At 46.0% G+C, this 25,227-nt stretch overlaps 1 protein-coding gene and 1 long non-coding RNA gene across 8 annotated transcripts in view; one reads left to right on the top strand and one right to left on the bottom strand.

Moving 5' to 3' along the window:
- The first annotated feature begins 866 nt into the window (after nucleotides 1-866).
- On the top strand, nucleotides 867-17,012 carry LOC122460864. 4 transcript variants are annotated; one of them, XR_006282441.1, is made up of 5 exons: nucleotides 867-1,423; nucleotides 3,399-3,664; nucleotides 5,394-5,649; nucleotides 6,779-9,283; nucleotides 13,226-17,012. It is a non-coding gene; the product is annotated as an uncharacterized LOC122460864 (long non-coding RNA). The 4 variants fall into 4 exon arrangements; XR_006282442.1 differs by having other exon boundaries at nucleotides 5,394-5,731; XR_006282443.1 differs by having other exon boundaries at nucleotides 5,394-8,955; nucleotides 9,226-9,283.
- Nucleotides 15,690-25,227, bottom strand: part of CD151 (CD151 molecule (Raph blood group)) — a 62,514-nt gene continuing 52,976 nt past the window's right edge. For all 4 annotated transcript variants that reach the window (XM_038404944.2, XM_043517849.1, XM_043517848.1 and 1 more), the window contains 2 exons: nucleotides 22,508-22,594; nucleotides 15,690-21,342 (listed from right to left, as the gene is read on the bottom strand). In XM_038404944.2, coding sequence (XP_038260872.1) covers nucleotides 21,283-21,342; nucleotides 22,508-22,594 — 147 coding nt within the window. In that variant the 3' untranslated portion in view covers nucleotides 15,690-21,282. The remainder of the gene's footprint in view (nucleotides 21,343-22,507; nucleotides 22,595-25,227) is intronic.

The following is a 25,227-nucleotide window of genomic DNA, read 5'->3' as shown; positions in this document are numbered from 1 at the left end:
GATGTTTACACTGGGAAAGCACAGATTTAATAAATCCAGTTGTCTCTCTTATTTTAGGGGTGGGTTTTAGAAAAAACCCTACAAGTGTTCAGTGCACAACCCATTACAGGCTATGGAAGTACTTATCATTCTGGGATAATGGGTGCATCCCCACTGATTTCATTGTGGTTGCTCCCACGTAGTAGAGAAGAATTTGGCGCTGGCTCTGAGTAGATATTAAATTATCTGCACTAAAGAATAAAGATCCCAAACCTGTAAGAAACTCCACTGCCTGTGTCCACATAGTGCTCCTTGCAGAATCAGGGCCTTAGCAGGCAGTCATGTGTTTACAAGAACTTGAATCTCCCGCACATCTTGTATTATTGTTGCACATAGTCAGCATTTGTGTTAGACTGTTGTCATTACACAGAAGTGAATTTAAAGTATAAACAGGACACCTGAGTTCTTGAATACAGTTCTGAATCCCCCCAAAATTAAATCACTTTACAACAGGGAGTTCCAAGGCTATTATAATAGTTACACAGTTGTAATTAAAGTAGCACAGGATACATTTGCATTTCTCCCATGAGTCTGTAAATATGAGCATAGTACCGGAAAGGCTATTTCTGGAAAATGCTTACACAAATAGTTTTTTCTGAATACTTAATGTTCCATCTTGCTACCATAAAAGACTGTCTGGTAGGAGGTTTGCCCTTAACATTGGGCCCAGAGATGAAATCCTAGCTCCAATGAAGTCAATGAGATTTCTGCCATAGACCTCAGTGAGGCCAGGATTTCACCCCTGGTCCTTTGACAATGAATGCTCCAAGAGTGGTTCTCTGCCTACAGCTTTCACTTCAATGTTGTATAAGAAAGATGAAGGAAAAAGACTAGAGGCTAACATGAGCAAATCAGATTGTCTTTCTAGGACACCAAGTCTATTTGAAGAGAGTCATCAAACTGATGCACAGGACAGCAGAAATAATCAATATTTACCCTTGAAAGCTAAGATGGTGGATTTGGGATTTTTTTAGGCAAACTTCATCCGCCCAGAATCTTCACAAAAGGAGAACTTCTGACTTCAGCTTAGTTTACTCAGATACACACTATAGGAAGAGATCATGCTACTGGAGCAACACTAAATTAAATGCAGAAATCTTATCGGCTAGGGGACCTGTAGATATCACAGAGATTTCACTACAGCATAGTCGCTTACCTGTTTCATAATCATTCTTATTTTTCAAGTGGAGTTTGGAATTCTATGGTGGAAGGATGTGGTTGAGATGATACTAACCTGAAACTAGAACAGACACAAAATCAAAAAACTTTAATAGAAAGAATTAAACAACTAGAAGCAACCTGAATTATAGGCTGTCATCGGAGGCTCAGTGCCTACCACAACGGGGCCTGATCTTTGACTGGGTTTTTAAGACTAAAAAAAATGGTGAGTGAGCAATATGTGACAGATATTTAAGTTCTTCAGAGTAGAGATTGTGTCTTATGCTTTTGTAGAGGATCTAGCACAATGGGGCATCAATATTATTGCAACATTGTTTATAGTTCTTTGAAACGGCAATTTTTACAAAAATATTCTTGATCACGCTTGTACGGCACATGAACTGAAACACGTTTAGTGCAGATGTTCACAAAATCTGGGGCCTCAGACCTTCAAGGGCAGTTCTTCTCTAAAAGTGAGCCTGTAAAGATCCCATTGGAGGGTTTCATGTTACTGTCTCCTCAGTTTTCAGAGTAGCAGTCCTGTTAGTCTGTATTCGCAAAAAGAAAAGGAGTACTTGTGGCACCTTAGAGACTAACAAATTTATTAGAGCATAAGCTTTCGTGAGCTGCAGCTCACTTCATCAGATGTATCCGATGAAGTGAGCTGTAGCTCACGAAAGCTGATGCTCTAATAAATTTGTTAGTCTCTAAGGTGCCACAAGTACTCCTTTTCTTTTTGTCAACCTGGACTTTGATACTCAAATACTGTTGATGAATGAAGATATAACATAGCCCTTTATGCTAGAAATCTGCACTTCCGCTGGCTCAGAGGAGATTAACCCGGGAGCATTCCTAGGATGATCTCTACATACCAGCACTTTGTAGAGGAGTTTGCACCTGCTGTGGATCTGGCACCTTATTTACAGATTGATACACACTGTTAAAGCCTCATTGAGCCAGTCAGACGCCTCCTTTCATAATGCCCTTCTATATAACTATAACTGAGATGCAGCACCCTAGAGCAGTGCACAGGATTTCCATAGCCTGACCCACTTTTTTTGTGGTACCTACTCTACATGTGCTGTGCTGAATGTAATCGTAATGCCTTGTAAGAGCTGAATCAGAAATAGATGCAGGAAAATACTTTATTTATCCTTCCCAAATGTAAGAGTAAGTGCTTTAATAAAACCAGTTGGTTATTTTCTGCTTTTGGGGGCAGACCCAATGGTGATCAAAGGAAGCATTTCATCAGCTGTTGGGTGTGCAAGGAATAAAGATAGTTAACACTCCTAAAAATATATTTAAATATGTATGTTATGGGCTATGCCTAAGTTTTCCAGAAGTGACTTTGCATGCTCAATATGAGGCAACTTGAAGGGGCCTGGGTTTCAGAGGGCAGACACTCAGAACTTTCTGAATATCAGACCCTTCTACAAAGCATCTTAAGTTTGGCACCGCAAAAGTCACCAATTGCTTTTGAAAAATATAGGACTGTGGTTTTAAACAAGAAGGACCTGAGTGAAAAAGTTAGGATCCATACTTTGCTCTGTATCAGCACCCTGTCTACTTTAAATTAACAACTAGATAAGGGCCTGCACTAAATCCCTGGATTTGAATGTGTTCTACCTCGGTATTATGCTCTTCTTAATACCATGCTGTCTCAATGCTTTAAATATGCCATCTGTATTAAACAAAAATTATTATCTATACCTCTCTTTAGGGACCTGATCTGGGATACTGACCTCAATGAGCTTCCAATCTGGCCCAACAGCCCCATCTGATCCTCCCTTGACAGGCAGGACTCCCTTTGCTTTACTTGGGATGTTTCCCATATCTCTGCCCCAATGAAGGCCACATTAACTACTTGCCCAGGAGCAGAAAGACCCCACCTAATTAGCACACTCATTTGCACAGCTGAAAAACAAGCAGTAAATATGCACAGTCTTAGGGAAGGAAGGACAGGCTTGTAGGTAAGGTACTGGGCTGGGTTCAGGAGATCTGAGTGCAGTAGCAGAGCCAAGGACAGATTTCCCAAGTGACCTTAGGCGAGTCACCTAATTTCTCTGTGCCTCAATTTCTCCCACTTGTGAGACAGCTAGCTAGCTAATGAGGCTTTCAGACACCATTGCGACAAGCACCATAGAAAAGTCTTCAGATGATGTAATAGAAGTAGAAGCAAATGTTAGGGACTATCTTTCCAGACTAATAAATAGAAGTGGCTTTTTGGAGACTGCAGTTCACTTGCAGTAAATTGATCAGCTTCATACTCATTCTGCAATTACATGGACAGCACAGCCAGGAACTAGGTTCTATTATTCCTCTATGAGTTGCGTTCAGCCCTTGGGCACCGTACTGTGCACTCCTGCAATATTGGATGGAGCTTTTACTGGGAATTTAATTGTGTACAGAAACCCTACCCTGTGTTGACAGACAGACAGACACACACACACAGAGCAGAACACAACAGGTAGGTTAACCATTTTAACCATCCCTTTCTAGCTATATTTCCTGCTTTCCCTTATTAAATAACTTGTTCAAGAACTGCTAGTGGGAAGGGAGAAAAACCTCATAAGTTCACCAACAGCTGGAGTCTTTAAATCAAGATGGGATCTCTTTCTAGAAGAGATACTCAATTTCAATGAGTAGTTGTTGTGCTTGAAAGTCTATGCAAGATTTCAGATTATATTATCATCACAGTAGTCCTAGATAGTCTAAAAATCTATCAAGTTATAGTCTAGTGATCTCAACTCGTTTATTCACAGATTACTGTGACTACTACAAGCGATGGGGGTTTTCTATTAAGGCCTGTCTATATTACTAGTGTTAGCCTTGTTCAGAAATGAGTGAGACGAGATGAGTGGTGCTAAATGTAACTGACTAGTCATCACAGAACAGGGCAAAACTATGTTCAGCATTGTGTCAGCTACTCACAGTTAAACCCTGGGTTACTGAAACAGAACTTGTCTTTGTCTACACTGACCAGTCAGTACCATGCCAGCTAACATGACTCTTACCAATTGTCTTTAAATGCAGTAAGATTTTCCTAGTATACAAAAGCCCCAAAGCTAGCTGTGCCCTGAAAAGTTGGAAGTTCAGTACTTTTATAATTAAGCTTACAAACGAATTCACAATAATGAAATACTTAACACCTGGGCTGGAAGTGTAGAACAAGAGGCTTTGCTTAAGTTCATGCTAGAAATTTAACAAAATGAAACTGAATTTACTTTGTCTTGAGCTGTAGGCCTTTCCCAGTGCAACTCAAGCTATTAACTGTACTTTTTTCTAACTAGCAATAGCAGTTAGACCAGGAGGGCTTCCTCCAGGAATGATCTAGTAAATGAAAGCATTAAGTTAATAATGGCTTGAGCAAGTCAGATCATTATGGAGAAAGCCTACAGCACCAAGCACTGCTAACTTGATTTTTTATTGTCCGCGTGGCTTTAAGAAAACCCCCTTTGGTTCCAGTCAGTGTTAAGTGTGGCCTTGACAAATGGCTGTTCTTCTCCATTAGGCAGAATTTCAAGAGGCAAAAAACAAAATTAAAATCCACAGTTGAATAATTGTTTGTTTGCTAGACAAACAAAGCCACCCCTATAATCCTTTGGGGATTATTGAGTTATTCCAACCAAGTTACTGCTGAAGGAGATTCACATCAACATCAGACACTGTGATGGGCACGAGAAATGTGAGGAGGGAGGGGGGAAATCACCAGGTCAGTAGCAAAAGGGAACATCTCAAGATGCACGCGAGGAGAGCTTGATGGTTACAGAGAAGCTCTGGAAGGCAGGTGGCTGAGGGAAGCCAGAGTTCCAATTTATGGGATAGACTCACTGTTGATTTCCTTTGAAAGAATTCTGCCCATCATTTAGTCATGTTAATAATAGTTTAGAATGCCCTTTGCCCCACCTCCACAAACACCTTCCCAGTAGACAGAAAGCCTACCCTGTACCACCTCAACCCTCCACCAATGCCGACTCAACTAGATAGGCTATGCAGCATGCCCAGAAAGACAGCTAATTCAGATCTTGATCCAGGGCAGATCATTCAAAAGGAAAGTGACTCTTCCAGAGAATTCACTGTCAGCAGTGCCCTCCCTTCTGCTTAAAATGTTTTATAACTTCCTCTCTTCCCTCCCTTCAAAATCTTCTCCTAGGCTGAAGTTTCTAATGCTTGTTCTGTACTTATTTATTACTTAGGAAAACGTGCATGAGCCAAGCATGAAAAGATGGAGGATGGGGGCCCAAAGCACCAATGATCTCTCTCTGGAAGGACCCCCATGGAGCTCACTTGAAATCAATGGGGGTCTACCTACATCCTTGCTTGATCAGGAAGTTACATTGGATACATCTTTCTCCTATACTTTAAAAACATAGTGTTCAGATCTCTCAAAAAATAGCCATTGGATCATGTCCAAATATAAATCCATCACAACAACTATGGAAAACACAACAGGTAATATATTGGAAGAGGAGCACACTGAGGCCAAGAGAATATTGTCTCCATTTCTAGCTGCACTATTCATAACTGAAGCCAGGTATCATGTTGCTATATTAGTCTGTGGTATTGATTTGTTCTTAATACAGTGAAATGCCCCTGTAATGAACTCTGCTGTGCCCTTAATAATTTCATATCAAAAGATGTTATGTGCCTTGCTCATAACAGGGTAACCGCAGCTCCCAAAATAGCAAACTTCATAATAAAGTATTATGGAAGAGCTTGGATTTCAATATAAAAAGGACTTGGCAGTACTCAAGGGCTTACTGGAAACAAATGCATACTTAAGAGTTGTATTAAAGTCATGTCAGTGACCAAATTACACCTGCACTGACCTACAACTGATCCCTAGGTCCCCGAGACACTTGTAGACAGATCCTGTACAGATTGGATTTAATCCCATGGCACGGCCAGGACCAGATGACAAGAAAGCAGCTGGGTTGCCCAGCTTCTGACAGCTGCTGACTAGGGAAGGGTGGCGTGCAGAGGGGGGCTGTAGTAACTGGAAAGAAATCATAAAAAGAGACCCAGAATTTAAGGTGCAGCATGGTTGTGAATCGATCCAAGAGGTGTCATGCTTGAAGCATAGGAGACAGGAACGCCTGCATTCTAAAGCTGGCTCTGTCACAGATTGATAATGTTGCCTCAGGCATGTCACTTTACCTATCTCTGCATCAGCTTTTCTAGTCTATGGAGGGAATACATCCATTTGCCTCCCTCCTCTGAGATTTGTTATTCAGTGTTTGTGGGGGACCAGATTTCCAAGGGCTCATCACCCACAATTAGGGCCTGACAGTCAAGAGATCTCAGCTCCAGCAGAGGTACATAAATCAGGGCCAGGCGTGCTGGGCACTGAGTGCTATTGGAGCTCCCATTGTGATGCTCATGGCCAGGCAGTCAAGAAAAAGCAGCCCCCAATGCGCTTTACCCTTGCAAAAAGTGGGCCCATCATGTTCTGAAGCACTACACACCGCTAAGATATTACTATTAAAAGTTTCTAGATTACACACATACCAGAAGGTCTAAGAACTGCTTTAATAATGCAGTTGCCGATATTGCCTCACTTTAAGTTTCTCCTTTTATACAGCAATAGCCTGCCTCATGGGTCTTGTACCAGAGAAATATTGACACTGGCAGTGGAAAACAGATTGAGAACAGCAGCAGAGTCAGCTGTGAAGTTCTGTGGAGCAGGAATGGAGAAAAAGGGAAGAAAATTAATAGTTGGCATCCTGTAAATCACAAAGGTGGGAGGAAGCTAAAGATGAAGCACGTTTAATGTATGACCTGCCCTCAAGACAGGCTGCTCACAGGCAGTGTGTTAATTACCAGGACATCTACCAACAAACACACAAGAAACAATAAGGCAAGACTTGCAACTGCTGAGAGAACAAATTCCCTGTTTTAAATAGGTTCAGAGTAGCAGTCGTGTTAGTCTGTATTCACAAAAAGAAAAAGGAGTACTTGTGGCACCTTAGAGACTAACAAATTTATTTGAGCGTAAGCTTTCATGAGCTACAGCTCACGAAAGCTTATGCCCAAATAAATTTGTTAGTCTCTAAGGTGCCACAAGTACTCCTTTTCTTTTTGTGAATAGTTAAGAAGTGAGGCACTAGGGGATTTAGGGCCTGATCTAAAGCTCGCTGATGTCAGTGGGAATCTTTCCACGGACTTCATTGGCCTTTGGATCCAGCCCTTAGAAGCAATCACTAATAAAGAGGAAGTCAGAGTTCCCCCGATACACGAACAGCCCTCTCCTCACTCTGCCAACGGTGTTGCCAGCAGGGAGTCACTGACCTCTGGCAAGGCCTGCACACCCACTTGTCAGTTTCACTCACTTTTTGTAAGCAAGTGCATTTTCAAGACGTGCTAATATAGTAAGGGAATCAATGTGTCAGCCCCTTATGAAAGAACAACACGATGAGTGATAAGCAACACAGGTTCATAAAGAACAGATTGTACCAGACAAACCTGATTGTCTACTTTGACAAAATTGCAGATTTAGCTGACAAAAGGAATGAAGAGAATTTAATATAGCTAGATGAAGACAGGCTTTAGGCAGAGTCCCTTGTGGAAAAATAGCAGATTGGGATGAGTTGTCTTCTGATTAGAAGACATCAGAGAGTTTCCCGTTATCCAGTGCTGTAGAGAGAAATAGTCATATAAACAAACAAGTTACTAAGAAGATCCAAGTACATGTTTCAGCACTTCCATGGGAGAGACTGGCTGCAAAGTCATCACATAGCTGAACCAGGGGGGAAAGTTTCTATACCCCTCTCCCCATCTCCAAAGAGGGGGCCTAAAAGCACTTACCTTATACCAGAGATGTTTAGAGAGACACTGGAAAGATCCACTTCTTCCCCTACCCTGCTCTTGGGATGGAAGACAGAATTAGCACCTATCCAGAGAATAATAGAATCATCCTTCCAAGGAAAAGCAACACATACTCATCCCCCCTAGTTCTGGGAAGCATCACAGGACATCACAGCAGAAAAGCCCCTTTATGGCCCCATTTCACTGGATGTTCTAATCACACAGGTCGCTTGTGTCACCTCCTAGTCCTACTCTTCCTTTCCTACATCCCCTCTTCTTCTCCCTCCTGCCTCCTCAATGCTCCTTTCACACACACACACACAGAAACAAGGGTATCAGTTGATTTTCATTCACATACTTCTTCACTCTATTCTTGTCCCAAGCCCAAGGCCCTTATCTTGGCAATGAGCTCAACATAAGCAGGCCCCTCCCTGCCCCAGTGTGGAGCTTATTAGAGCATATGGACACCTTGCTAGGAGAAACTTCCTGTTTGGGAGGGTACTGAAGACAAGCTAATCACCTGAATGTGCCACATCTGGAATATTATTCTCCTTAGCCTGTTTTCAAGCAGATGAACAGGGAGATCTCTCCTTTCCTCTCGCACCTTTAGATAACAGGAAAGCGGTTAACTTAGACTGTAAGCTATTGAGGTATGGACTGTCATTTGCTCTACCAGCAGAGTTCCTAAGAACCAATGAGTCTCAGATGTCAATGCAATTTCCTTTCTTTAACAATTTCATCTGTAACATAATGGATGATGACAGACTCAGTATCTTCCTCGGAAAAACTCTAAACTGTTGCTACTCTGTCTCTAGCCTACTTCCTGTTAGATACCTGCAGGACCCACAAGATGACACTTTGCTACAATATGTGTGCACAGCATTTAGTGCAGTGGGACCCCATCTCAGCTGAGGACTAGTGCTAGTGCAATGGAAAGAGAAACACTTTCCAAGGGTGTGTGGAGAATACAGTTTATCTGTGTTCATATACAAATTCCAGAAACCTTCTGCCTATAAAACAAACAGAATTGAGTTAATTCAAATCAAAACTATATTTGCCACCAAACAAAAATTGAAATACTTGCTGAAACTAGATTTGTTTTGAAACAATGTAATAGATTTGTTTTGAAATCAATGTTATAGAAATGCTGTTGACATTCAGCATTTTCATGGATATATAACCGCTTTGGTGCAATAATTTTTATTATTATTATTTATATTATAGGAGCACTTTCAGATCCCCAGACAAATAAGAGTTGTGCTAGGCCTTGTGCATACACACTGTAAGAGAAACCTTACAAGCTAAAGGGACAAGCCAAAGGAAATATTCAGAGCCCTGTTTGTACAAACAGAGGCATAGAAAGACTAATGACTGGCTTTTTCAAAGGGGCCCAGCTGCATCTACAAGTGGGGCCAGATTTTTGGGTGAGCTCAGCTCCCATCTGGGAAAATCTGGGTTTAGATGCCTAAAGTGCTGAACCCTGCTCAGCTCCATAGAGAACAGAGGAAGCTGGCAAGTGCTGAGCACATCTGACAATCTGGCCCCTTCTTTTAAGGACATAAACGGGCACAGAACTCTTTTGACTTGGCCAAATCTGTGGCAGAGCTGGCAAATGAACTCAAATCTCCTGACTCCCAGTCCAGTGCTTTAGTCCCAGTTAAATAAAAAGTTTTACTGGGGGAGGTTTGTATTTTAAAAATCCAGCTCCATTCTATTTGATTCAGGGTTGTAGGATTCTGAAATCTGGAAAAATCATTGAAATATTCCTTTTGAGATGATTGTCACATGGATATAGAGCTGACAGACCATAAATAAATTAACCCTGAGCCAAACCCCCTCAACATAGCCTGAGGTATGAAGCAAAGAAGCACCAGATCAGTCTTGGGCTGGATATTATTTAAAACCTTCATGAATGGCCTGGGAGATGGGGAAGGAGTAAATTACAATATTGATCACATTTGCGGATCAGACAAAACTAGAAGGGACTGAAAAAAACACAGGAGGATGAATGGAAATGACAGCATGACCAGGAGAGATGGACAAGTCTAAATGTAATGAGGTCTGATTCAGCTAAATGTAAAAGCGTAAGCACATATAACAGGAGAGTGCTGTCTCAAGAGGAACAATGTGGGAAACGAGGGGGGGGGAAATAGCCTGCAATGTGACACAGGTGAAAAAAAGATAAAAATGCCCTTCTGCAGTATATAACCAGGGTTGGCACTTGTAGGAATAGAGGGGTAAGGATGGCTCTTTTTACAACCTTGATTAGCTAGGATTTATTATTTGTACTGCAGTAGTGCCTAGCGGCCTTGGTGTGCCAAGTACTGCACGTACACATACAGATAGACACTCTCTAACTCGAAATAGACAAGACAGGGGAGTCTGTGGCAGGGCCAGGAACTGATCCCGATCTCCTGAGTCCCAGCCCAGTCTTACCCATAAGACTGTCACTCCTCTTGTACATTTTGGTGCCGCACATTACAGAACAGGCATCAACAACTTAAGAGAATCCAAAGCAAGGGGGTTAAAGGTGTAGAAGATCTGAACTGTGAAGAGGGGCCTAAGTGTGCTTAAATAGGCAGATCTTGGAGGAAAAGGAGCAGAGAGACATACTAAAGCTAAGCAATAGCTCAGTATCTCTGAGGGCATGTGGTCCAATGATTACAGTACAGCATTTTATAATACTGGAAATTCAGAAAATCCACACATACAACTGTGATTCAGGACCTCTGGATTCCATTGCCTGCTTTGTTTCTGACTTGCTGTGTGGTCTTGGACAAGATTTGGCCTCTGTGCCTCAGTTTCCCCATCAGTAAAATGGAGATAATACCTCACATGGGAGTTGTGAGCCTTAATACAGGAGTATGAGATTCCCTTCAATGAAAGGGCTTCGGCAAGCAGCTAGGGTAATGTTACCATTACCAGTGTGAAAGGTTTTAATATAAAGATATAGGACAGGATTATTTATCCTGGACGTGCACAAGTCCATGGGGCCGGACGAATTGCATCCGAGAGTGCTGAGGGAATTGGCGGCTGTGATTGCAGAGCCCTTGGCCATTATCTTTGAAAACTCGTGGCGAACGGGGGAAGTCCCGGATGACTGGAAAAAGGCTAATGTAGTGCCCATCTTTAAAAAAGGGAAGAAGGAGGATCCTGGGAACTACAGGCCGGTCAGCCTCACCTCAGTCCCTGGAAAAATCATGGAGCAGGTCCTCAAAGAATCAATCCTGAAGCACTTAGAGGAGAGGAAAGTGATCAGGAACAGTCAGCATGGATTCACCAAGGGAAGGTCATGCCTGACTAATCTAATCGCCTTTTATGATGAGATTACTGGTTCTGTGGATGAAGGGAAAGCAGTGGATGTATTGTTTCTTGACTTTAGCAAAGCTTTTGACACGGTCTCCCACAGCATTCTTGTCAGCAAGTTAAGGAAGTATGGGCTGGATGAATGCACTATAAGGTGGGTAGAAAGCTGGCTAGATTGTCGGGCTCAACGGGTAGTGATCAATGGCTCCATGTCTAGTTGGCAGCCGGTGTCAAGTGGAGTGCCCCAGGGGTCGGTCCTGGGGCCCGTTTTGTTCAATATCTTCATAAATGATCTGGAGGATGGTGTGGATTGCACTCTCAGCAAATTTGCGGATGATACTAAACTGGGAGGAGTGGTAGATACGCTGGAGGGGAGGGATAGGATACAGAAGGACCTAGACAAATTGGAGGATTGGGCCAAAAGAAATCTAATGAGGTTCAATAAGGATAAATGCAGGGTCCTGCACTTAGGATGGAAGAATCCAATGCACCGCTACAGACTAGGGACCGAATGGCTCGGCAGCAGTTCTGCGGAAAAGGACCTAGGGGTGACAGTGGACGAGAAGCTGGATATGAGTCAGCAGTGTGCCCTTGTTGCCAAGAAGGCCAATGGCATTTTGGGTTGTATAAGTAGGGGCATAGCGAGCAGATCGAGGGACGTGATCGTTCCCCTCTATTCGACACTGGTGAGGCCTCATCTGGAGTACTGTGTCCAGTTTTGGGCCCCACACTACAGGAAGGATGTGGATAAATTGGAAAGAGTACAACGAAGGGCAACGAAAATGATTAGGGGTCTAGAGCACATGACTTATGAGGAGAGGCTGAGGGAGCTGGGATTGTTTAGTCTGCAGAAGAGAAGAATGAGGGGGGATTTGATAGCTGCTTTCAACTACCTGAAAGGGGGTTTCAAAGAGGATGGCTCTAGACTGTTCTCAATGGTAGCAGATGACAGAACGAGGAGTAATGGTCTCAAGTTGCAATGGGGGAGGTTTAGATTGGATATTAGGAAAAACTTTTTCACTAAGAGGGTGGTGAAACACTGGAATGCGTTACCTAGGGAGGTGGTAGAATCTCCTTCCTTAGAGGTTTTTAAGGTCAGGCTTGACAAAGCCCTAGCTGGGATGATTTAACTGGGACTTGGTCCTGCTTTGAGCAGGGGGTTGGACTAGATGACCTTCTGGGGTCCCTTCCAACCCTGATATTCTATGATTCTATGATTCTATGATAGTGCCTCAGAGTGGCCAGAGCCCTGACTTGAAAATTAAACTGGGCCCGTCTAGGTTGAGAGAAAGCAATCTGTGTGCTGTGGAATGACCTGCCAACGAGCTTGGATATTCTTGGGAGAGGCACCCAGCCTAGACGTCCCTCAGGTCGGGGAGCAGCTGGTGCTTTGTCGCTGCCAGTGTGTGAGAACAGGTCAGCTAAAACTCCAGGAGCAGTCAAGTAGAAGAGAGTCCCTCTCCCTGCAGGAAGCAGTGCTTCTTTGCGAACCTGAGCAGGTTTCTATGGTGACCAGTTAGTGGGGAGCCATTTTAGTGGGAACCTTCATTCTGAGCAAATTAGGAAACAAATATCCAACCTGTAAAAGTTGCTTTGCTACTTCCACTGCAAACTCCTTCCCCCAGCTTCCTCATGCAGCAGCACGGCAGGTGTGTGTTGCCCCTGATGATGGGCCAGCCAGAGTAAAGGAAAATTGGGCTGGATGGTGGAAGAGCTGGCGGCATCTCACGTGTGAGAAGAAGGAGAAGAGCTGATCTGAAAACGTCGCTTTCCCCTCTTGCCTCTGCTACTGTATTGTCACAAATCTGTGGCGGCCTGGGATAGCGTAGTTGTCATTACGCTGCACACTATGGCCACAAGCATTTCACAACGGCAGCAGGGATTTCACCCAGATCCTCCTCCTGTTTTCAAACCACAGGACTGTGTTCCCCATATTGAAGAAGAATCGCCATTAGCTACTACCAGTATATGGCCTAGGACACACAGCTGAGCAGTTCTGAATCAGGACAGCATAGGCCAGCTAGTTCATTCAATTAACTTGGTAAGCATTCTGGGGGAAGGAAATAGGCTACACCTTGCATATCTTATTTGTATACCTCCTTGACTAAGTAGGGTCAAGGAAGGTCAGTGCTTGGATGGAGACCTTCAAGAACACCCAGGTGCTGCAAGAAATAATGCTTGCGAATCAGTCCAGGGCACTCTTCCCTCTTAGTCAGTACTGAGTAAATGCTCCAGCATGGCACTAAGGGCACTCCCTCCCTGGAAGGCACATTGGGTGAGCCATGCTTCTCAATTTGTCTCCAAAGTCTCAGCTTGCATTTAAAAAAAAAAGGGGGGGGTGCACCTCGAGCTGTTACAATTGCAAAGAAAACCTTCAATACGTAACCTAAGTATAACCGATGCTGCAATGTCTGCCTGAGTCTGCAGAGAGCCTGAAACAATAGTGCTGAAGAGCAAGCTGTTCTGTTCACCTCACTGGGTTCTAATTCAGATGCCCGTGATGATACTTTTCGTACCACCATTGTTAACTATATCACTGCTCTCCAAAACGTGTAACAATAGAGAGGACGTATATTGTGAAGCCCTACACAAACTGCTTCAGTGAGCTCTTATTTTGGATAGGCCTTTTACAGCACCTGGCCGAACTGAAAGGGCATACTAGTGGATTTGTTTTCCTGGTGGTGGCTCAACTGTCCAGAGTTTGGGAAATCCTGCCATGGGATATGTTTGCAAGAGTGTTAGCACTTGAGAGGGACCAGCATTTCACACGGAACATAGCTCACTCTCCCGGCCATACAGGAATCTTTCCTTCAGTGCAAATAATAGCAGTTGCTGCTAGCAATGAGTGCTGGAAATGCCCAGCACTTAAAAGGTATTGTCGGTACCACAGAGCAGCAGTTAGAGAGACAGCAACTGATCTTAATGGGCTCAGTGTGTGAATTTTTTTCTGTTAATGTAGGCAGTGGTTACGATGCCAGGGGACAGGCGTCCTTAACAGTGAATAAGAAGGTTTTAAACCCTGTATGCTTAATGGTTGAACAATGATTCATTGAATACATTCATTGGGCACCAGCTATCCCTGCTGTTCATGATTATACCTTGTTTGAGTGAATAACCCCCCTGCCCCCGAAACTTACCTTTTCTAGGGACTCTGCATTGATCTTTCTGTTGTCTATTCCTCCTACCCTCCCAGCAAGCCAGGAGATGTCACCAACACAGCCACAGCCCCTAGTCATGATGTGGCTTTTAAACAGAGCAGCTTTATTAGCTAGTGTTTTTCCTGCAGTAACCTCTCCCCAAAGAGGAAGGTGACACAGTTGGAGGTTATAATAGCTGCACTTTAATAGCATGGAAACAGGCCAAGTTACAAATAGCAGAATAGTAAAACCCCAATTGCTATTTAGCATCTTATAGCAGCTTCCAGAGCCACATGTGAGCAACGTTAGGCAGCAGTGCAGTGAGCAACACATGTGCACCTCACAGGCACACACCTGGCCAGTGCTAACCAATGCGTGACATGTGTGCGGTGCCTCGGTCCCTGCGCCAGCCATGCTAACCAGTGCGCTGGGAACCAAAGACAGGCGGCTCGCAACGAAACGCTAACAGGTGCCCTGGTAATGGGCTAACATCTCGCAAATCCCAATTTCAGTGTCAACCACCATCCACATTAGTACAAAAACAGTTCTACAAAAAAATCAGTCATGGCTAAAAGCACCGTTCTGCAGCTAAGGCGTTCGCAATATTATGTTCTCCATTAAGCAGTGTGCTTTGCTGAACCCTGCTCAGAGCACTGAGAGGTCAAAGCAGCATGCGGCAGACTCATAGATTCGAAGGCCAGAAGGGAGCACTGTGATCACCTTGTGTGACCTGTATAACACGAGCCCTTGGACTTCCACAAAATAATTCTTGTTTGATCAAGGGGATGAACGATATTATGGGCAGCCCCATGGTCAGAGAGAGGGAGTAAGTGGGGATGGGCACGGGGTCTGTGCACAGGCGCCAGGGGAACCCGCAGCCAGGAACAACGCCAAGGAGGGGGATTCATAGGCTGCAAAAGAAACAAGCTTTACAAGGTCTCATGGGAAACCCTCCAGATTAAATAGGAGACATGGCAAGAGTGGGGCTCTCTGCAGAGATCCCAATCCATGTTCTTGGCTTGGCATCTCCTTGGAGATGGTGAGAAGGCAATTGGGTTAGTGTGAGGCATACAGCAATGAGGAGGGGATAGTTGGGTTAGTGTGGGGCAGACGGCAATGGGGCTAGGGAACGGGCAGCTGGGTTAGTGTTAAGCATATGGCAATAAGGAGGGGGTAGTGGGATTATCCTGAGGTGTGAAGGTGAGGAGGACTATCCCAGGAGGAGTGGTGTGTTTTCCAACACTCCCAAAGGGACCAGAGATTTTGTCCTGTCCCCACTGGGCTCCAAAAGCTAAGCCGATTAGAACCGTGATGGGCGTAACAATAAAGAGTAACTGGCCCGCAGTGAGATCAGGACGTACAAGTGAATGAGCTCACCCCAAGCCGATGGTGCTCAGTGGAGGAAGTGCTGTGTGATACTTCTGGCTGGGCCCATTCCAATGCATGTGAACTGCCAAGGGAGGAAACAAAGCTAGGAACAGGAGGGAAGGACAGGCAGAGGATGAACCAAGAACTGTATTTATTACATAAGGTGGTTTTGAACAGGCTTTTGCTCTCAAATTCCCACTTTAGGCCTGAGTACATTGCAACATTTCCCCACTCCCCAGGCCAACCTCAGCGCAGTCTACTGTAACAAAATCTACCATACGATGTGAAAATGCACATTTCTCTAGAGCTGCGACTAACTTCCTTCCATCAGAGGAGGGGAGCAGAGGCCTTTCCACTTCGACTCTTCTGGAGTTACATGCAATACGCTCTTCTCAGCTCCGGTGAGACACCTGGCACGCACACCCCCTAAAGCTGCACTTGCATTAGGCCCAGCTCAGTTAGCTGGGATGCAGCAATGCTTCATACACTGCACTGTATGTGGCATGCAGAGTGCCACTCTGTGGTCAGATATGTTAATGGCAGGAGGACATTTCTCCAAGGGTTTTGCTCCTATCACATTGGCACAGGGCTAATAAGGGGGACACTTGTGGTTATGGTTGTCATTTTTAATTCCTAAAGCAAACACAGGTGAGCTCAAAGCTGGACTGCAGAGTGGCTGCCAGACTCATCCGCTCCTGCACGCTCCGTGCACACGTCCAGGGCTGAGGCTAGACTGCTGCGAGCTACGCCAAGGGCACGGGTGTGCCCAGGCCACAGACACAGGAATGCATCTCTGCAGCACTGGCCCCAAGACAGAAGTAGAGCTCACCATATGGCACTACACTGGCGCTGCATTCCATTGACCTGCAATCGCTAGTGCAAGCCCCTGCACCGGATGGAGGACTTCAGTTAAGTTTAGTGTGCGTGGGTGCAACTGGTGGGCAGACAGTAGAGCAGAATTAACCGGGCTTTCCGGCCAGGGATTGGACTCACTGTTCACGCACATCCTGCCTGTTACTGCTGCCAGGACTTGAACACAGCCCCTGGCAGGCCAGAGGCAGCAGCACTAGCAGCTGGGCTGGATAAGAGCTGCCCCCTGGCAGAGCCTATGGGAGCCATACCGAGCTGGCCTCAGCTGCCACTCTGCATGTGTCATGGCCAGCAGGGCCTCTCCCACTTGGGCAATGAATGTGAAGCTGAGCCTCCTGAAAAATACTGTAATACACACCATGCGGCACACTGTGTGTAAACACCTCTGTGTGCGCTCACTCAGGGCCTGACCCCACGAGATCCTAGGTCCTCAGCTACCATAGGAGCTGTGGTTGCTCAGCACCTTGTGGGACTGGACCCCTATAAAGCTAGCTAAACAGTGCCAAGGAACTAATTTGTCTCCTGCTTCCCACTCTATTCTCCCAGATCAACTTGTTCAGGTTTGAAGGACCAGCTGGGTCCAGAGGGATTTTTTATTCCCTCCCATGCTCGCTATTTATTCAGCCCTTGTTATTTACAATACGTACTGTATACTATGCACACTCGTGCCCATGCCCCGAGACACAGGCTTCAGCATGGGCCTGATCCGAAGCCCAGTGAAGCCAATGGGAGTTTTTCCATAGATGACCATGTGCCCTGGATCAGGCTTCTTGTTGGGGAACAGGAGGTGTCAAGTGCCCTAAACTTCTATTGGCTTCAGTGGGGGTTAATGGCGCTCAGCACCTTGCAGGATCGGCTATCCAGGAGTACTGAACATCAACAGCTCCCAGGACCCGCGGGTGCTCAGCACTCTGAAAACCAGTTCCTGGAGATCAGCGCTCTTCAAGCTTTTCCATATGGAGACCCCCAATCCCACTTAGCAACATGGGAAGGGCAGGGTGGTTGTGATTTCCTCACAGTTGTTTGCAACTCCTTTGAGGATCGTGAACCCCCAGACTTAGAACCTCTGCTTTCCAGCTTTGGCCTGTTTTCTCTGAGACCCTTTCTGTCGCTGCAACCCTGCTAAACCACTACTGCATGTTATCTCTTTGGTATGGTTACAAAAGATAAGTAGAGAGTCTTTAGCTTTATTGTCTATTGACCAGCAACTTAAACTGAGTGATAAAAAAAAGCATGAATATTACATGGGGGAAATATAAAACAGCTCAGAGGACAAAGGCCTGGCCATTCTGCCTGGTCACTCCCTCCCTCTGGACAGTAAATCTTCCAGGGAGCGGGTACACACAACTGGCAATACCCACTTAAGTAACTAAAAATATTGCTTCAAGCAATGTGCTCAGTATTTTCCTTTTTGTTACTAGTCAACTTCTCAGGAGCTGAAAAGTAAAACGAGCAATAATTTAGAGTTTTATCCTTTAGAGTATTCTGTAATAATTTAGGTTCTCTTTCCCCCTTCCACCACCCCAAGGGCAAAAATGCCCCTCCACCACACTCTTTGCCTGTGTTAGCATCTAGAATTATTTCATGTTGCTGCTGCATTGGGGATTCCCAGTTTCACCTGCCCTGATTTTTTTTTTTACCTCATCACCTTTTAACCTCTTACTGGGAGGCTTCTGGTATATGGTGCAAAGCCTTCTGATGGTGTAACAGGCCCTGTGGGACACTGGGAGATTCCAGGACTGTTAACTGTCTGGCTGCTGGGCTCAGTATATGCCCAGAGTCACAACAAACTCCATAAAGGCCAAGAAAGGGAGTAAGTCACTCAGCTTATACCATCTTCCTGCAGTGAACGGACTTTCCCAACCCACACTCCACCTCTGTTCACTCTTCCTGACAAAGGAAGTATCTCCAAGGACCCTCAGACACTCTTTGTCTGGGACTCTCAAGAAAGCCAACCCACACAGCCCTGAGTTATTCACTTGACTGCACAACCCAATGAGTGCTTTTCAGTCATCACTTCACCCTGGATCTGCTGTCCTTGGCCAACTACTGAAGGGACTGAGAGGGGGAGTATGATCAGTTTGGGGGATGGGATTTGCAGTTGCTGATCATCAGGGATAAATTACGTGCCTTAGTAGCTTGTGATTTCTCCCCTCCAGCACCAGGACCACAGAGATCTCTGTGAAGCAAAACTTAATCAGAGCATGGAAAGGTATAGGATCCAGCTCCATGGAATGCCATGAATCTATTGCTGTAAATATAAATCCTTTGGAGCAGGGGTCACCATACACAGGACGCTGTGCTGGGTGCGCACAGTGAATTCCTGGGATGGAAGGGTGCCACTGACAGTGCTTATGATGGGAAGGAGCTAGGAGTGGCTGGTGGTGAAACAGGGATCAGCACTGCCGCATCTGGGGAGGACAAGGATCATGGTCACCCTGCAGAGCTTGGAGGGCTCTGAAAGGAAAGGAATATTCAGGGGCAAGCCCAAGGAGAGTTTGGATTTCTACAAAGGTGGCTAGAATGGGAACCCCTCCCTCCCACAAGGACTATACTTCAGGGCCCTGCACCGAAGTGGGCTGGACAGGACCCAGCCACACACAATTCCAAGTATCCCACCTGCTTCTCAGTAAGCCAAAGAGGCTGCTCTTGAGCATCACAATGCCCTGCACCAACCCCTAAGGCTGAGCTCACCGACTCGCTTATGCCTGGAACGTTTTAAAAGCACTTTCCTATAACCCACATGGATGTTTCTCATACTGCAGCCTCAAGAACACGCTGCTCCCTTCAGGAACTAGCCACCCACTCTACAGACCTGAGCTAGCATTCAAGGCCACTAGGAACCATTCTGATCATCTGGTCTGAGCTCCTGCATAACACAGGCCAGAGAACTCCATCCAGTGACTCCTGCATCAAACCTACCTCTGATGGTTGAGTTTTTAGAAAGGCATTCAATGCTGATTTAGTTTCACTTTAGAGCTAATTGCCAGTTTGGGCATTCGAAGACCAAATTTTCACCCATGTGTCGCTAAAGGCGCTATGTAAATTTCACAGCTGCACCAACTTGTGTGTGCAAAGCCTGCCAGGTGCCCATGTGCCAGGTCTATCCTTTGGAAGCGCTGATGGAACATTGGCAATTCAGAGTAACATACCTAGGGTGGCACAGCAGCTGCCAGGAATTCAGGCTAGCACCCAGCTGGCATCATGGTCCACAGCCATAGGGAGAGACTATGAGGGCAATAGACGTCTTTTGCCCTGAAAAGTGCTACAGATACTAGTGAAGTCACCATGCATGTACACTAACCAGACAGTTAACTAGCATCCCCTGGTACTACCAATTTACCAAGTACATTTTGCGATCAGATGAAACTGACTCTGCCGGTTATTAGGTGAGAGGAATGAGAAAGCAGGGTTACAGGTTTAATTAGCGCCAGAGCATGCCTAACTGATTAATGAGATCCGGGAACCTGTACAAAACCCTTAGTGCATTTCCTTTGCAGCCTCCACATCTGCCTCTCTTGGGCAACAATTAATCCACACGGCGGGGGAGTATCTTGTCACATAAGAGGGTTTCTCTGGAGAGTGGTGTTCCAGTAGGCCATTCCGGCAACTGAAAAGGCGAACAATTTAAACACCCATATGTGGCAAGGTACAACACATTCCCCTCATGGCCCACTGCAGGGCCTGTCAGACAGGGAGCAGGAGGGGGGACAAGTTAATTTTTCCCATTTACACTGGAAGTCACTAAATATTTTCCACTGAATGCATCCGATGAAGTGAGCTGTAGCTCAGGAAAGCTTATGCTCAAATAAATGTGTTAGTCTCTAATATGCCACAGGTCCTCCTTTTCCTTTTGTAAATAAAATATAAATCGCAGCAAATCAGAAAATGATTGAACATCCCCTCTCCAGTCTCTGAAGGCAAAAAGCCCCTGTTCCCCCAATGGGCTCTGACTGGGATGGAGGCTTTGAGGAAGAAGGGGCAAGGTTGCTGTGTAACCCCAGCCGGCCACACCTCAGGCAAAATCAGAGTTCTGGCAGGTCACGCTCCTGCTAGGGAGATGGAGAGAGGTGATGGCAGCAACTGAAAAGAGCAGGTATAGATGGAATATAGCTCTGTCAGGGCATGGGCACGGCCCAAGGGGAATCTTCTGGATGTAAGAATTGGTGTGGGCTCCCACCCAGCACAGAGACATTATCTGTTCTCATGGTCGGTGCACAGGCTGCTGAATGGTCTATCAGCCAGAGCGAACCATTGTTCTTGTGTGGAATCCTGATACCTCACGGCAGGGCTTGGATGATTTCTTTTTGAGGTTGCAACATGGGCCTGGTTTGTTAAAGCTTCTAGCAGAGTGGAATCTGCAGATCAATTGCTCTAGAACACACAGGGAATCCATTGAACTCCTGGCCGTCCTGTGCTACCTTAAGGAGGGTGGCCTTCTCTGGCAGAGGCAGGGTAGGTGCTGGATGATCCAAGAGTCACTTCATAAGGAAGGCAAGTCCTTGGGTTACTGAAGTTTCTGTGCTGCTGGGTAGAAGCTGGTGGGGTTGAGACATTGAGGGTGGTGGTAGAGGGGGAGCTGATGGATTTCCTGGTGCTCCTAGTACGGTTCTGACTTTAAACTCTTGTACAAGCAGCAAGTGAAGATCATTCCAAAGATCTAAAGGGTGAGGAGATAAAAGACTGAGAAACATGACATGTGCCTAGGGGAAGCTGTGTAAAGATGGGTCTATGTACCCTAACGGGTTAACAGCTATCCGCCAGTTGGGTCTTCTCACAGAGGCCAGTTTGACTCCTCTATCTGACGCAGAACCTGATCTTCAGAAGTGCTGAGCACCCACAACTCCAGCTGACGTCGCTGGGAGCTGCATGTATTCAGCACCTCCAGAAAATCAGGCCCCTTAGGATTTAAAGCATCTGAGAATTTACTGTACTTTCAGGAGCTCTGGAAGGGGAGGAGTCATTCTGGCTGTAGAGAGGATGAGGAGAAAGCAGCTTGTAACATTTCTACTGGATCTTAATTGCAATGGGTGCTCAATGGATGAGCTGAGCATTTGGGAAACCCAAACTCTGTGTTTCAATAAAACAGCAGGAGAGATGATGAGCAAAGTAGGGTGTCTCCCCCTACAACAAGTCACAGACATCCAATTGGTGCAGTTGAGTTACTAGACAAAAAAAAAGGGAACTGAGATCATATCCCACTGTCGTTCCCCTGGGAAAGCCTGAATCTTGAACCAGAGAGAATACCCTGCACCTTTCCTCTAAGGTACAGGCAGGCTAAGATGACATGTACCGCCCCTGGAATGTGTGTCCCTTTTTCACATTATCCTCACAGTGGTATCAAGACCACAGCACCGTTCACCTCCGGTGACAAAGCAAAGGAAAAAAATCAGGGCACAAAACTACTTCAGATCGGCAACATCTATGCTGGCAATTGTGGGGGTCCCCGCTAGAGGTCTCCCTCAGTCTGCAACAGATAACAGCAGAACCCATGACGTGTCCGCATTTCAGAGCAAACCTGTAACTCAGCTCTTCCCAGCCCACTGCACTGGGTTTTAGCATCGGAATCTCTCTCTCGGAAGCATAGTTAAAGCCTCCATTTTACAGACACAAGGAAAGGGAACTAGCTCAGGGCATCTGAACCTTGGATCTCACAAGTTTAGATTAGCACAGTTTGTGAAGACCCACACACCATACTTCCAATGGATCAGTGCCATAACTCCCTAGCCATGCTCTGGGCTCAGCAGATGGTACTTCACTGGCCTAGAGTCCTTCTAACGTGAGCCAAGCTTCCCCAATCCCGAGAAGTCAGTCAGTCCCTTTACCTGAACACAAGCAATGCCAATCCCCACCGCTCCAATAATTTTCAGGTGTTCCTGGATGAAGTTTTCCAGCTTAGTGATGCAGCCGCCCTGGGGAGGGGGAAGGGGGAGAGAGAACAGGAAAGATAGATGGGAATTAAGTTTTGGTTTAATCCCTTGCCCCTCGTGCATTACAACGTTTGTAACTCTGTAAGATGGGTGAATGAATGGCAGTGAAAACTAACAGGACGGATTCCTTGATACAACTTATTCTTATCTGTGTTATGGTGGCATCCAGGAACGCCAGTCAGGCATCAATGTCCCATCATGCTAGGTGCTGTACAGACAGCACACAGAGAGCTCATAATCTACACTTCCACCCTTAAAAAGAAAAGGAGTACTTGTGGCACCTTAGAGACTAATGAATTTATTAGAGCACAAGCTTTCGTGAGCTACATCTGATGAAGTGAGCTGTAGCTCACGAAAGCTTATGCTCAAATAAATTTGTTAGTCTCTAAGGTGACACAAGTACTCCTTTTCTTTTTACGGATACAGACTAACATGGCTGCTACTCTGAAACTTCCACCCTTGTTACAGATACCAAACGTAACAGTACAGCATGGACAGTAACCACTGTGATAGCAGGGAGCCTGGCAGCTCCCCAGAAATGGCAAGCAGGCTTCAATAGGTCCAGGGCAACAGCCTTACAAATGGCAAGCAAACGAGGCAGTGACCGCAGAGCTTAGGCTAAGACAGCAGTCCAGCTGGGCACAGATGATGGGGAGGCAGACCCCTCACCGAGACCAACATCAGCCCTGCAGCCAGAGGTGGGTGAGGCCATGACCTCCCATACGCCTGGGGCTGAGTTGAGTTCTGGTGGCAGGGAGGAAATCTTACCCCAAGCTATGTGGAAAGCCTCATCCTTGCCAGAACCTGTCTGCAGGGGATACTGCATCGATACCCAGTGACCCCAAAGGCTCCACCCGACGACTGTAACGGCTTTGACCTGAAAAAGGACATGGAAGCCCTTGCCGGGTCTCCAGGAATTTCAGTTTGCACCAGCCACAAGGTCTCCTAAAACAGCAGAAGCCCTTTAAAGGAGAACTCCATGTAGGATTGTTTCTAAGAGCGATGAGGTGGGGCAGCGTGGGCCCTAAAAGGTCAGGCACTGCCCGCCTTCATCTTGTAATTGTGTCCTTGGCTGGCAGCCTGCTCCCCTCCCAGCCCTGCCAAGCCATTGCTGACACAGAAGCAGCAACAGGGTTGGCTGAATATTGATCCAAGGGTCTTTAAATGATTAAGTGGGTTAATCTAGCGAGACAGATCTTCTGTGGGAAAGGGCAGCTTCCAAACAGAGGCTAACAAGGCTCCTGCCCCAGAGAGCTTACAACCTACAGCGAGAAACAAAGGGAAGGGAGAGGAGTGTAACATACAGGCAGAGGAGGTTGGGGTGGAGAGGCCCAGGCCTTGCTTGTTCCATGGTTGGACTTCAAAATCTAAACTATCCCTAGCTGCCCCATTCTGGAGCCATTATTACTTTCATGACCCCAACCCTTGTCTAATTTTTTCAAACCCACTAAAATCTTGCCTGAATTCCCCCTCTCTTAGCCAAACCCTGGGGGCACCGTGCAGGCTCTTTCCCGAGAGCTAACCCAGCCCCTGATACCCGATAGGTTCTCTCTCCTCAGAACTAACCCATCCCCCCGCTATCCCACAGTCTCTTGCTCTCCACAGCTAACCTGGCCTCCACCACCGATGGGCTCTCCCGCCAGCTAACCCAGCCTCCAAGCCCTGGGCACTCACTCTCAGTGTAGCAGTGGCCCTATTGGTACCAAGGTATTAGACACGGTGGGTAAGGTCATATCTTTTACTGGACCCACTTCTGTTGGTGTGAGAGACAAGATGAGCTCCGTGTAGCTCAAAAGAAATTGGTCCAATGAAAGGTATCACCGCACCCACCCTGTAGGCCAACTGGGCAGCTGTGCGGGCAGTGAGAGGCAAAAAAGGCAGCCCCCAACTCCATCTCTGACATGGGTTCCACTGCGATGGGTACCCGCATGGCCCCACAGTATGCCAACATTTTTATGGCTGACTTAGAACAACGCTTCCTCAGCTCTCGTCCCCTAATGCCCCTACTCTATTTGCACGACATTGATGACATTTTCATCATCTGGACCCCTGGAAAAGAAGCCCTTGAGGAATTTCACCATGATTTCAACAATTTCCATCCCACCATCAACCTCAGCCTGGACCAGTCCACACAAGACATCCACTTCCTGGACACTACGGTGCTAATAAGCGATGGTCACATAAACACCACCCTATATCAGAAATCTACTGACCGCTATTCCTACCTACATGCCTCTAGCTTTCATCCAGATCATACCACACGATCCATTGTCTACAGCCAAGCTCTGCAATATAACCGCATTTGCTCCAACCCCTCAGACAGAGACAAACACCTACAAGATCTCTATCATGCATTCCTACAATACCCACCTGCTGAAGTGAAGAAACAGATTGACAGAGCCAGAAGAGTACCCAGAAGTCACCTACTACAGGACAGGCCCAACAAAGAAAATAACAGAACGCCACTAGCCATCACCTTCAGCCCCCAACTAAAACCTCTCCAATGCATCATCAAGGATCTACAACCTATCCTGAAGGACGACCCATCACTCTCACAGATCTTGGGAGACAGGCCAATCCTTGCTTACAGACAGCCCCCCAATCTGAAGCAAATA

This window comes from Dermochelys coriacea, chromosome 6, assembly GCF_009764565.3.
Source record: "Dermochelys coriacea isolate rDerCor1 chromosome 6, rDerCor1.pri.v4, whole genome shotgun sequence".
Classification (NCBI taxonomy): domain Eukaryota; kingdom Metazoa; phylum Chordata; order Testudines; family Dermochelyidae; genus Dermochelys; species Dermochelys coriacea.
Note: the sequence above shows the minus strand (reverse complement) of the source record. Positions and strands in the feature narration are given on the sequence as shown.